Here is a 14124-nt window from a genome sequence, read left to right as displayed (position 1 = left end):
AAAAAAATCGAATCTAACAACATAAATAGGTATGGTGCATTCTCCCAGCTGTAATCATTGGCTAACTTAATGTATTTTTGCAGGTAGTTCACATTAGCAAATATATGTACATTTGAACAGTGTATCCAGATATTTTTTTTATCCCTTTGCGCCAAATCAAATACATAAGATAAGAAAAACCTTTATTAGTCTCGCAATGGAGAAATTCCCGATTCTCAGCAGCAAAGTTATGAAAGGAAGAAGTAGAACAACAAAATATAGGAGCTGCTGGAAAGGCAGCCACTCTCGCGGCGCCATTTTGAAGTCAAAATAACAAAAATAACACAACACAACACATAAGACACAGACAGTCGTGCAATCTTCACCACTTTTCTGCATACACTTTGTTGTCTGAAGCAGTTCTAGATGAAAGAGGAGAGGATCAAAGTGTCCTTTCACCAGTGGATCAGACGTCATGCTGAAATTGTGCACACGTCTGCTACAAGCTAAGTTTTGAAAGCAAACACGAAGCTGTAGCGTCCATTGACGAAAAGAGATGAGTTCACTTCTCCTGTCCCACGTAATCCGCTTTGAGTGCTGTGAAAAATGCTGCCCATTACAGGCGCAAGACACGAGCGCCCCGGACTATCCAGCAACGACAGTCAAATGGCGCCGACATTCCTCCCGGTCAAAAACAGTGCTGGTATACCCATGCTGCCGAGAAGGCACAATCACCGAGCACAGAGTCTCCTCCTTGATGAATGTCGTGGCCAAAAAATGCTGAAAAAGGTCCACATCAGGTCCACACGACGTAAACAACACAAAGTGACAAAACAAACACAAAAACAACAAAAAAAGCAAGGCTCATGAGAGCACTTGCTGACGGCTGCCTACTCGGGCGCCATCTTGACTTCAAAAAAACATGTAGAAAGTCTAGCGTTTGAAGTACTTGAGCGGCAAAATCAAGACAATAATAGTCCGTCTTTATGCGTACCGGGCCTTGAATATTAAATGTGTTCAATATTTACAACATTTATCAACATTTTAGAACACTCCCTCCTGAGGTCCTTTTCCGAAACACTTGGGTGACATCGCCACAACATACATTGTATGGAAGTGTTTGTTGTTCTTCATTTTTGTGATATCATGTGTGATCATGCAAGATGTCTGCCTTTCTTTTGAGATCTGTGGTGAAACAGAATCTGCTCGACAGGCTGATCGGTGCAGCATCGGCCTTGGTACAACCTCTTTATCAGTCTGTCATGGTAAAGAAGGAGCTAAGCACAAGGGCAAACTTCTTGATTTACCGGTCTCGATCTATGTTCCTACCCTCAGCTATGACAACGAGCTGTGGGTCGTGGTCGAATGAACAAGATCGCCGGTGCAAGCGGCGAAAATGAGTTTCCTCCACAGGCTCTCCCGTAGAGATAGTTTGATAGCCTCAGTCATCCGGGAGGAGCTCAAAGTAGAACTGCTGCTCCTCCACATAGAGAGAAGAAGAATGAGGTGTCTTGCGCATCGAATCAAGCTATCTCATTGGTGAGTTGTTCCGGGCCCCAGGGACAACCCATCATACAGCTGGCTTGGGAAAGCCTTGCCCCCCCCCCCCCCCCCCCCCATAAGAGCTGGACGAAGTGGCTGGAGAGAGGAACGTCCGGTCTTCCTTGCAACATGACCCCAGATAAGCGGCGAAAAATGGATGGATGGTGTTTTGTTGAGATTATTGGAGCACACCCCACAGTGGGCACACAAAACGGTTAAAAGTCTGTGTTTTGTTTTGTTTTTAATCTTCATGTGTGTGGTCTGTCTCAGATCAACAATCTTTTTAGATTTGCAAAATCCTTATGTATGTATCATCCCCAAGATTGCTGCTAGCAAGCCATTTCAGACCCTGTTATCAGGAAAATTTCTCTTAACACACCTCAGACCACAGAATAATCTGATGACATAAAATAGTCTGGCGCTGGATGTCCTTGTTTGGGAAAGTGCAAAATCTTGACAAAAAATCAAATGGTGAAGAAAAGTTTAACATGATCTCCTCACGTGTACTTCAAGGCACTCAGTCTTTGCGCATGATTACAGCACTTATTTTCAAACATATACTGTGCAAAATATTTGGAAACCAAGAATGTTTACACTGTCTTTCCACTGTACAGCCTGTAAAAAAAAAAAGTCACATCCAAAAACGGTTGTGTTACCATACTGTAAGTAGCAACGGCTGTGTTCACCTTATACACAGTAGACTCCTGGCTTATATTAACACAAAATTAGTGATTCACAGGGAAGGTCACACCTGAGCAGGTCTTCCTCAGGTGGGTGTCTTCCATTCGTGCTGATTCAGTACAACCCAGTTGAAGGTGACCCCTCCCTCGCCTGCTCCCGCTGCCTGTCTCACCACATAATATTGATCCCCCACTCGTCCAACTCACATCTGACTCAAGGATACCCGGATTCATTGCTTTCTTGACATTTCAGATATGACCCTGTGTAAATGGTGACACCACACGTCACCAGTGAGCTCTTATTGACTCTGTTCGAGTTGCTCTGGCTTAACTGATCCAAATCGAATCACGCTAAAAAAGGTGAGCATGGGAATGATGTCGTGTTCGTCTGTGTTGTCGTTGAGATTTCGTGAATTGTGGAGAGGACTAAGAATAGCGCAGACTACAAGTGCAGAATCTAAATGCAGTGGCTGGGAGCAAAGGTTTGGACCACAGATGGGAGAATGTGCCTGCGTAGCCCTGCCCTGTCAAGGGTAAACACACACACACACACACACACACATTCAAACATAAACACATGCACGATATGCACACACACTATTTTTGCCTCACCTTAAAACAGCAGCATGAATATGCATAAAGCCGTAGGACACAGGAGGTATCTAATTAGGCAATCAGCAACTCCCCGATGCAATCCGATGACAGAGGATAGATGCCCCTTGCTTTCTCCTCCCCTCTTGTTAGTCATGCTCCCTATCTACATGCATTCCTACTCAAGGGGTGATACGAACTTAAAATGATTATTGGCGAATCATGAAAGGGGTAGAGCAGGCTTTGCTGGGTTATTGTTGAAACTAATTCATCACAACATCCTTGACTGCAAAGGGCAACAGAGCACCATATAAAGTCAGGGCCACGCATACTCATCCGTCACTCACCTGCATCATGCAGGGACACGCCCTCAACCAATAACACATACCTTGAGGTACTTGTGCGCATCCTTGCACAAACAACTCCAGAAAACATCCATCTGTTTTCCTCGCTGAGATGAGCTGAAGCCAGTCACAGCTGACACCCTGGACTGGTCGCCAGTCAATTGCGGGGGCCTTGAAATACGAGTTTGATTCGATACATAGCCACACTTCTATTTCAAATCATCTTTCTCCAGTGAAATGAGTGAGAATGCCATTCACCGTTTTCAGCTGACCCAAAAAAGCCAAAATGTTAATTAAAAAGCACTCTATAATTGGAGTGTACATTTACAAATGCATATATTACTGATATAATTAAATAAGATGCAATAACATAAACAGTTTTTGTCACACATTTTTATTTCAACATTGTACTGCTCCTTCTGGTGTGCCGGCCTTGGCCATCTGGGGGCAATATTATACAGATGTAGAGATATACGGTTGCAGCTCCCCAGTAAGCAGCAGTAAAATTTGTTGCTCTTCGTAAAGGATGAACAATACATCGCTGTGAATATTGTTATATTATCTGTCTACACGCGCTGCTACACCATTTGTGTTCAAATATCTTTCACTTGAAGAGACAATATGACATAGATGCTATTTGTTAGCTTGTCTAAGGCATTTTGCATTGTTTGTTAGCATTAAGCTAAGACAGAACAACAGCTCGCATCGTGAAAAACTTCACGTAAAAAGGTTATTTGCAAATACCAATGCATCAACACATGTAGACAGACAATATCAAACTCCTTAGAGACATATCCTGTCGTCTTTACCCTCTGTAGAAAAAGACTAGTACTGTATAATTGAAGCTGACTGAAACGCTGAGAGTCATGGTGACTTTTGTTGTTTGAGTCTATATGACTATATTATACCGATGTGGCCAAGGCAGGCACACCAGAAGGGGCAGCACAATGAACTGATTGAAACATAAAATGAGCAAACTGCTTAATTCTTTACATATTATTTAATTCAATTATTATTCCGTTTCACTCGTAGCTCCAGAGTGTCGTTATTCTTAAAAACACACACACACACACACACACACTACGGCTATACTGTTTATATTTTCTGAACAGATTAATGGTATTTTCATTCATCTCACTGGAGAATGATACGAGACACAAATTCAACTTGTATCTCAGGACAACACTATATCAGAAAATTAATGATAACAACCACTTGGATGCCTTCACTAGATACAACATGGATATTTTTCAAGGTGCAAACTTTCTGGTTAAGAAAACACGCCTCGCAAGCGTACACGGATCACCTCCTGTGCCCAAACTTCACCCGTTCACTTGCCCAGCACCACACATACACGTGACATCATGTCCACTGCACGCATGCACGCAACGGATGCTGGTGCAAATCCTGTATCATTCACTGCCTGTTTTACTGACCTGCTGTGGCGCTGACACACACACATCCTCTTCAAGCAGTTGAGCCGCTCAAAGAGGATCCTTTTGAACGCGTCTATATACATTGCCGGCCGGAAGTGCACGTTAAATCCTGGACTTGCGAATTACTGTTTTGATTTGGAGAAAGCACAAGCGTGGTGGCTGCAATGAGGAATGCCGCCGCTGCTGCCACCGCGTCCCGGAGAAAGAAAACTCGAGAGGATACGCGCGGCTGACGGGATATTTGGACACTAGTGAGAGATGTTGGAGATGGGAAAGGAGAGCGAGAGAGGAGAGAGAGAAGTGAGAGAGAGCGGGATGGCACGTTCATATTGCTCACGCACACACACACAATCTGCTTACAAACATGTCGCTCTATGGATCATGCCTGACATGCTCTTTTAATTTATGACGCCACAACGTAACACACTTTCATTCCAAATAAGCTCTTACCTCCATGTTCGCTTTCTCTGCTGCAAATAAATTCAATAGGTGGAGTTTGTTTCCTCTGGCACGGTTGTTAGGCATTTCTTTTTGTCTTACTTCTTCCTCTTCTTTTTTTTAAATTATTGTTATTATTTGGGGGTGGGGTATTAAATTGGCGTTTTGGGCACAACACACAATTTAGCTAGATGTGTCATTGAAGTTCAAGCGCGGTGCGTTAAAATACCGAGCGAGCGTCTATTGTTGCACACGACCAGCTGGCAAAGCTGCATGACTCGGATCGCATTTGTCAGAGGTGTCCACAAGAGAAAAGAAAGCGATTCCACTTTGCTCCCAGAAGACGAAATAGAAGGGCAAGACGTCAAGACGAGGGCAAATACGAAGAAGGTCAAAAGGGAAGTTGAGAGGCGGAAGCTTGGGAGGGAAAAAAGGCAAAGGAGTTAAACGTACCGCCCCTTGTTTGTCTCAGGAAATCTACCTGCAGCATCATTCCGAACAGAGGAACAAAAGTCTCTCCCTTTCTACAACTTTTTACAAGTACACTGGAAAAGAACAGTCCCTTCTATTTATCCAATGTAATCAATCTCATTTGAACATGTACGTTGCTGATTGAAAGATGCCAAGCTGAGATAATTGTAGTGAAAAATGTTGCCTTCTCGAAATTTACGAGTGTTCACCATATCTTAATCACGTGTAACTGCAGGATATGTTTCAAATTATGAAGTAGACTCCAGCAGTGGTGGGAGGAGAAAAGGAAATTGGTCCTGTCCGGTCTGTCGGAAAAAGTGTAGATTGATGAATGTCTCTTCAAACTTGGCAATGAAGAATTTGTGTCAAGCCTTTTCTCAAGCCTCAGTGGAGGTGCTGAGATCGAGTCCCGTTTCTGTCATGAAGAACTTTCAGGTGACCAATGACCAGAATCCAAAAGCTGCTCGATGGACATGAGCTGCTCAGAGGAGCTCTGCTGAACGAAATCAAACAACTGGGCAACCTCAAGTTCACCGTGCGGGAACGAATGAAGCAGATGGTCTCCTACAGTCCCGTGATTCTCGACCCAAACACGGTCAATCAAGAACTCCGTCTTTCAGAGGATCTGACTAGCGTCTTTCCTTACTTTTACACAACAAAACAACATCCTCTAAAAATAGTTGAAATGACACCTTAGATTGAGATTCCAAGTCAGTGATGCTGGATACTCTAATTGCCCCACGGGGATAAATAAAGTTTTCTGAATCTGAATCTGAATATTTTACTTCCACAATTGTTTTACACAGTGCAACACCCACTAAATAAAAGTTGAGATTAGAAATTATTTGAAATCTGATAGGAGTCACTGATGGCATAGTGGTACACTCGCTTAACTTGTGTGTGGGCAGCGTGTGATCGATTCCCACTCAGTGACGGTGTGGATGTGTGTGTGAAAGGTTGTTTGTCTCTATATGTGCCCTCCAACTGACTTGCGACCAATTTAGCGTGTCGTCTGCCTTCTGTCCGAAGTCAGCTGGGATATGCTCCAGCAAATCCCGTGTCAAAGTAACAACATGCTGTACAGATCGAACATGAAACACAATCAACAACATATTATACAATAATAAACATCGCCATCATCACAAAATAATAATAATGGAATATAAAAAAACATAGTATAACCTTCAAATTGAAATAGACAAAAAAAACTAAATTGTGGCCAAAAGCCTCTCCTTTCACAGCAGCATTTAGAAACAGTCATCCGTGCCTTCGTTACACCTCGGCTGGATTACTGTAATGCACTTTATTTTGGAGTCAGCCAGTCCTCCCTCATGCATCTCAAGTTGGTCCAAAATGCTGCTGCTCACCTCCAAACTGGAGCTCAGAGGAGGGAGGAGATAACTCAAATTCTAATCTTCCTGCAGTGGCTCCTTAGACATTTTATTCAACGTTAAATCTTGAAAAGGTCTCGCCCCGCCTCACTTCTCTGAGCTCTTCCACCTGGACGTACCTGCCTGGTGCCTTAGGACAGCACACCAGACACTAGTGGAAGAGCCTCAGAGTGGATCAAGCTTTTTCCGCCGCCGATCCCTCCCTTTGGAATGACATTCCGTTAAAATATAGGCAGAACAAAAACAAAACATTTTAGTCTTTGATTGGCTTTTCACTCAGTGTGAGACTCTGCATTGTTTAATTGTGTTTGCTGTTTTAGGTTTTTAATTTATTGTTATCACTGTTATTGCTTTTATACGCGTGTTTATATGTGTGTTTGCTTTATGTACAAAACATTGCCTGCATCTGAGGTATATATATATTTTTTTCTTAATACAAAACGTTGAGATAAGTTGAGAAGTTAAACCACACGGTGAATTATTATGACTAGGGACTATATTACGAGTGTAAAAAGTTTTGGAAACCATTGATTTGGAGTGATTCAATAAACTAGTCAAGAAATAGCGAGTGCAAAGTTTTTCCAAGCCATTTGTGATGTGACTGTGACGCTGTCTCGCCGCATGGTGGCGCTCACTAAAAAAAGAAGTAGAAGAAAAAGAAAGAAGAAAAACGACAACTCCCATCTCCCTCATGACGTCACCACACCACAATGGCGTTAGACGGTAACGGGTCGTGTTCCACCTCGTCTTCGGAGGACCAAAGCGAGAAAAAAACATCAGTTTCATTCGGTTTCGCTAAAACATTGAGCAAATTCAAACCTCCGAGTGGCGACGCCCTGACAAAGAAATATGATATCGATTATCTGACCGGAATCACCAAGAATGAATTGCAGAGGTAGGCTAATGCTAGCCATGTTTTGTTTGAAAACGCTGGATTAAAAAAAATCACTTGTACATTATCACTTGGGTGCGGTATTATTATTATTATTTTTGTGGTTGATATTATTATTTAGAGTTAGAAATCCGCCAAGTATAAATTCGAACGTGAGCGACACCTCTCGAACTCGCTAACGTGTAATGTTTCTAGTACGAAGCCATCTGAAGAGCCAACGGAACTTGTCATCCCATTGATTCTGAAAAACCGCTGGCGCGACCCCCACCAAGACAACGAGACCCTTGGAAGTGGAGACAAAATTTGCAAATCGACTCAACTCAATGGCGATGGAAGTGGAGACAAAACTCACGAGAGTGACTCCGTGGAGGCTCAGGCGGTCAAAGAGCTTATTGAAGGTGTGTTTACATGAAAAGCATCAACACTTGGCACCCTGTATTTAGACCAAGTGGAAAAGTATTCACACTTTTTATTTAACAGAAGTGGACAGAGTAGACCAAAATTGTACTCAAAAAAGTGTGCTGTTAGTTTGTAAGTATACTTTGATAGAGTAAGTAGTTAATATAAGAGCTGATATATTTTTTCAATCATAGAGTATAAACGGTTGTTAGACGAATGAAGACTCAAGTAAAATATACATAATATATGTTGCACATACAGCATATTTGACAATAAAGTTGTACTTGATACTTGACTTGACTTATTGTTTGCTCGTGGTAGATTCAAGGCGGAAGCTGGAAGAGTTGCAGTCGGAGGCTCATCTCAACCTAACCATCCCCCTGTTGGCGCAAAACAAGGTGCCTGATGGCTTTGAGGATGGTGACCATTTAAATGTGGAGCTGCGGCCAGATCCTGTAAGTAGATGGATTGAGCACAGTCAAAATGATCAGGCAGATATTTGCCCCCCCCCCCCCACCTTTAGATTGTGCAGGTGTACTTAATGTTGTGACTGGTAAATTGAGCTGGTTCTAAATTTAATCAATTAATAGAGCAAAAGGACATTCTTCAGTTTTAAACTCGGGTATGAGTGATTTCAGAAGGAGCTTTTGACCGAACAATCACACTGTCTTTGTACGCAATCTATTGGTATCCAGTACAAGACCTAGGGCTGGGTGGTTAATTGGGATGCCCAATATTTATCAGACCATATAAATAAAACAAAACAAACACACTTTAAAAGCAAAAGTCCCTTGTTTAAGTCAGGGATGTAAAGTGATGTGTAAAGTGTAGGTAATTAGGAGAAGTTGCAGCTTAATTGGTATTGCGTCTGTTCCCATTGATGTAATTATTGCAGGTTAAAGGCAGTACGGAACAGGTGTGATTTTTTAAATTAAAAAAATTGAAAATAGAGGGGTCAACCGTATCACGGATGTTTGGGCGAGGATTCCAAAGGGTGAGGGTGGCAACAAAGAATGCTCTGTCACCCGAAGTACGGTCTTTGGGATGATCAGGAAGTTATTGTCAGAGAAAAAGAGGGTCCACGAAGTGGTGTAGGGGTAGAACGAGTATATAACCTAGGTGGGGGCCTGGTTATGGAGGGCTTTATGGGTGAGTGGGATAATTTTGAATTTGATGCGGTAAGGGGTTGGCAGCCACTGAAGGTTCTTGAGGATAGACATGATGTGGTCACGATAACTTGTGTGGAGGTGGGTGGCAGTGTTTTGAATGGACAGTATTGAAGTGTGCTGAGGAGATTGGGGGGGGGGGGGTGTCGTATAGGATGCTGTTTTACTGTAGTCAGTGCGAGGTGTGATAAAGGCAAGGATGAGGATTTCTGCTGCAAGGAAAGAGAGAGAAGGGCAAAGGCAGGCATTATTCTTCTGGTGATATAAAGCTGTTTTTGTCACTTCTTGAATGTGTTGGGAGAAGGTAAGATTGTTGTCCATGATAAGTCCAAGGTTCCGGCAGTGGGGTGAGAATGAAAGGGTCTCGCGTTGGTGAGGTGAGGGTTTAATTCTCAGCTGTTATTTCACTGCTTTTTATAAATGTTCTAAGTTTGTACCATGGTGCCATTTCCTATTTTTTGTCTTCCTTTAAAATGATAGAAAATAACTGACCTGTTTTGTCAACCGTTGCTTCTTGCAAAGTTGTTGTTAAAGTAAAACATTTTGCAAATTTCTCTTCAGTCACTGTCAATCTTTGCATCATGTGAAATTACGGGATGCCAATTGAGACAACAGTACATCAGCAAATATGGTCATGCTGTACCGACCCCAAAAAAGTGCGACCAAATCGATGCTGGTGCCACCAGCTGAAATAGTGTACAGTCCTGCTGATGGGGGTGGTGGGGGCGTGGTTAAGGTGGTACTGAGTGTGGCTGAGAAGTTTTGGGGTTTGATGGCTGCAATGTTCATGAAGGATATGACGTGTTTTTCTCTTGGAATGGAGGTGGTAAGGTGGATGCAAAAAATGATTGCCAGGTGGTCAGAGATGTCGGGGCAGAACTTGAGACTGGTGAGTTGCTTCATGGTGAGACCGGTGGAGCAGACAAGAATAAGTGAAAGTGTTAACAGTAGAGGTGGTCCAGGAAGTTAGAGGCGTGTTTGCAGTTTTTGTTGTCGATCTTACACCATTCATTTGTACTCGAACCATCAGAGATTAAAACCTCTCTGAGTATCAACCAGAATGAACATTTTCAGCTTTTGTGAAGGCAGAATATCAAATTGTGCAAATGGTCAAAATGTGACTGATCGATTGTATATGTCTTGCAGTCGACAGAAGAAGATTATGAGCGAGTTCCTGTTGAAGGCTATGGACTGGCCATGCTGAAGGGGATGGGCTGGAAGAAAGGGGAAGGCATTGGCCGCACCTTTAAACAGTAAGTCTTGTTCTCCTTTTTTTCATTGCAAGTATTGGGGAATTCGATAATATTACAAACATGGATGAGATGTCGGCATACCCCTATTTAAATGTAGATCACTATTACTAATATAAATATGATATGAATATGTAAAAGTGAATTGGCGGCCCGGGCTCCCAAGCTGGTGAGAAACCCTAGTTGGTGGGGCTCAGAGGTTGCAGGGGTCGCCACTGTTACACCAATATCGAACTCACAGATAAAAATAGGCTCGATGAACTTTTTTTTTGTGGGTGTACATTCCCCTCCAAAGATATTGGAATGGCAAGGTCAATTCCTTTGTTTGTTGTTGTTGTTTTTTTTGTACTCTGAAGACATTTGAGTTTCAGATCAAATGATGAATATGAGACAAAAGTTCATAATACCAGCTTTTATTTCATGATTAAAAAAATTGCAAACAGATTTCGATCCAGTCGAGCAGATTGTGTAAGTCTAGTTCAAACTGTGCATAGTGTAAGAGTGGCGTAAAGCTTTTTTACATTTTTGCAATTTGGTTGTTTTTAGTCATTACGGTGGCCCATGGAGAGCTAATTTTTCAGATGATACTCTGTAGTTTGCAAGAACAAGTGGACTAGCATGAGTCCTCCTTTTCAAGTTCTATCCAGCAGTAATGAACGATTTTTTTCTGTAACAGAGATGTGAAGCCATATGAATACAAGCCCCGTGTCATCGGCTTGGGTCTCGGGGCGGATCGCTCGGCCATCAAGGATCTGGAGCCCAGAAAACGTCGGCGCCCGCCCAAGCCTGGCGAGGAGCGCGACAAGGAGGAAGAGGAGGAGCAGCTGGTTTTGGGTCGCGGCGGATGCGTGCTGCTGGAGTCAGGGGCGCATAAAGAGCACTACGGAAAGGTCAAATAGAGTTTTATCATTTCCACAAGAAGACGCAAAACAAGCTCCTTTGACCCCCGTTCTGTCCTGTGCAGATTGAAGCTCTGGACACGGACAATGCTCGCGTTTTGGTGAAGTTGGCGATTGGCGGTGATGTGGTTTCAGTCCATCAGTATGCTGTGAAACTGGTCAAGCAGAAGGAATACGACAGATACGGCAAAGACCTCAGTAAGTGGAGACGGAATTAGCCCATTCGTTTTAGGGGTCGGCACGGGAGTCACAAGAATAGGAATTCTTTTGCTGATTTTTGCCTTTAACCAGTGCAAAGTCACAACATTTCATCAATGAATCAACAACTAATTGGTTATCAAATTAATCAACAAACATCGGGCTTTCAGTGGATAATAAAAACGCATTACAAGTCATTCAGTGGAGTTTGCGAAAATTAACTCCTTACTTAAATGGCATTAAAAAGCATTAAATACGAATTGATGGAAAAGCATTATTAAGCACACTTTAGTTTGATCATTTAACATATAATAATGGCTCTTTGGTCTACACCCGTCAGAAAGCATGATGAAAATGTTACGTCCTGTGAACGAGCTCATGTTGTGTCAAAAGCACATAGATGCTGACATGTTGGGAAAAGGCAAATTTCAGCACAACTAGCCGACTAAGAAACTTAGTTAAATCCTGTCAATGGTAACACGACGTTTTTAATTCAGCAACTCCAGAAGATCGCTCATGTAGCATCATCTGTTTTATTTCTCGCTCGTCTGCTGGAAAACTGCATCAGTAATGACAATGTGCAAACAAAATAAAGGCTTACAGCATTGTGCAAAGGAGGCTAGTCACACGATTTAGCAAGTGTCAAACATTTTTTAAAAATTTGGTTAGTGGTGTTAATTATGCTATCATTTTAATAATCTGGCCCACATACTTAGGAGCACAACCGTAAATGCGTTTGACACTAACCGTGACATACATGACATACTGCTCAGTCTGGATATTTTGGTCAGGACTATGCTGAAATATATTTTCCACAACAACCTTAAATTTTGCAAAAGCCTGGTTCATTCCTGTTAATTCTCATGGAACGTTTCCACCTTTGAAAAATCATGGAATTTTGCAACCGTACGAGTTATGGATGGCACGAACAAAATTCCCCTGCCGCCATCAGGTCGTCTCAGCAAAGCGCATAAAACCAAGGTAAAAGAGGAGCGGGAGCGTGACGAGCGACAGCGACAGGAGGGCAGAAAGGGGCGGCACACAGATGAGGTCAAGTCTTCCGAGAGAGATGGAGGAAAAGATGATAGGAAAAGGAAACACAGAGAATCCAGTCATGACAGGTGCGTCCATACAACGCACACAGCGACATTGTTTGCGCTCCCCACAATAATCAGGACGAATATTGGTTATTTCTCCAGAGAGAAGCCTCCGGAAAAAGAGGCAAGGCAAGCAAAGGCGCCGCCCTGCTGGCTCCAGCGAGACTTGAAAGTTCGTTTTGTGGACAAAGATTTCAAGGGGGGCAAATACTACAACTCAAAGGTATTCATTCCGCCTATTCGTTTGAGTGTCACCTATTTCACAATAGGCAAATACAGTATTTGTTTCGGGGACTTTGATGGTCACTTTATAAACTGTTCTTTTATCACAGAGAAGTCCTCGGTATAGTATAGGGAAAAAAAACAATACATTGAGGAAATGTATGACTGTAGCCAGTGTTTAAAATGAAAACATGCAATTAAAAAAGGGTGGGGCAATGTTATTGTCATGGATTTATCAGCGATACCCTGAATTGGCCTGATTGTCGGTAGGGTCGAAAAGAGGCACGTAAACCTTGCAATGCAATCTTTGTATTCATTTCACATCGCTTCCCAAGTTCAGCATGTAGAAATGGATATTCATGACATTTTGACTAACGAAACCAAAACATGTTTAATGATTTTGGGAGGTGTCACACTTTGTTTTGCATTTCTTTCCAATACATTATGTGCCACAGAAATCTCAAACTGATCTGAAATTGATTAGATCAAAATCAAGCCACGTTCTTAACGTTGTTCTCTCAGATGCGTGTGGAGGATGTCTTAACGCCATCTACCTGCATTTGCCGAACTGAAGAAGGAAGACTGATAGATGGTAACTTAGTCTAGAGACCGAATGTCTTTTTGTATGGGGGCTGTTTTTTCTATTTACTAGAGTGAAACATGAACCATGTTTTGTCCTGTGACAGATGTGAAGCAGGACATGTTGGAAACAATAGTGCCCAAAAGCGAATATGACGCCATCATGGTTGTACTTGGTGACCATCGGGGACAGGTGAGTCCAAAAAGTCATCTGGATTTTCGAGAGGATCGTTGGAATGTGTTTGAAGCTACGTTGTTGTTCGCCTCCATATCAAAGCATGCACGTGTGTGCAGGTGGGCCGTATTCTGCAGCGGGACAAGGACAAGTGCAGAGCGATGGTCCAGCTTGACAGATATGAAAAGAAACTCTTCACTTTGGACTATGACTTTATTTGTCACTATTTAGGAGCGACTGACCACTGCTGAATTTTGGCAAATATTTCAATTATTGTCTTATTGTAACAACAAAGCATCATTTTGTAATGTTTGGAATAAAATTGTGAATTTGCACACGTTATTAAAAGAGTACCGGTAATAGTTTCACTAAATG

The 14124-nt window shown here is 42.5% G+C and overlaps 2 protein-coding genes across 2 annotated transcripts in view; one reads left to right on the top strand and one right to left on the bottom strand.

The window, feature by feature from the left end:
- The window catches only part of magixb (MAGI family member, X-linked b), an 86832-nt gene extending 81851 nt beyond the window's left edge, over nt 1-4981 (bottom strand). Inside the window, 1 exon segment of the mRNA XM_086123681.1 lies at nt 4573-4981. Coding sequence (XP_085979807.1) covers nt 4573-4655 — 83 coding nt within the window. The 5' untranslated portion in view covers nt 4656-4981.
- Nucleotides 4982-7568: 2587 nt separating this feature from the next.
- On the top strand, nt 7569-14109 carry gpkow (G patch domain and KOW motifs). Its single transcript, XM_086123658.1, has 11 exons — nt 7569-7767; nt 7960-8162; nt 8485-8618; nt 10476-10582; nt 11256-11469; nt 11544-11676; nt 12629-12797; nt 12876-12996; nt 13518-13587; nt 13682-13767; nt 13869-14109. Exons 1-11 carry the CDS (start codon nt 7583-7585, stop codon nt 13998-14000), a joined length of 1554 nt encoding a protein of 517 aa, XP_085979784.1. The 5' UTR covers nt 7569-7582; the 3' UTR covers nt 14001-14109.
- Nucleotides 14110-14124: the final 15 nt, after the last annotated feature.

Source organism: Hippocampus guttulatus, chromosome 1 (genome assembly GCF_054856545.1).
Source record: "Hippocampus guttulatus isolate MCC_2025c chromosome 1, RoL_Hgut_1.0, whole genome shotgun sequence".
NCBI classification, from domain to species: domain Eukaryota; kingdom Metazoa; phylum Chordata; class Actinopteri; order Syngnathiformes; family Syngnathidae; genus Hippocampus; species Hippocampus guttulatus.
This window is presented reverse-complemented; position numbering and strand designations above follow the sequence as displayed.

Excerpts from the sequence above, each read along its gene's own strand:
- gpkow (XM_086123658.1), top strand. The coding sequence starts at position 7,583 with ATGGCGTTAGACGGTAACGGGTCGTGTTCCACCTCGTCTTCGGAGGAC. Across the intron at positions 8,163-8,484 it reads GGTCAAAGAGCTTATTGAAG|ATTCAAGGCGGAAGCTGGAA; the intron begins GTGTGTTTACAT and ends TGCTCGTGGTAG. Across the intron at positions 12,798-12,875 it reads AGAGAATCCAGTCATGACAG|AGAGAAGCCTCCGGAAAAAG; the intron begins GTGCGTCCATAC and ends TTATTTCTCCAG.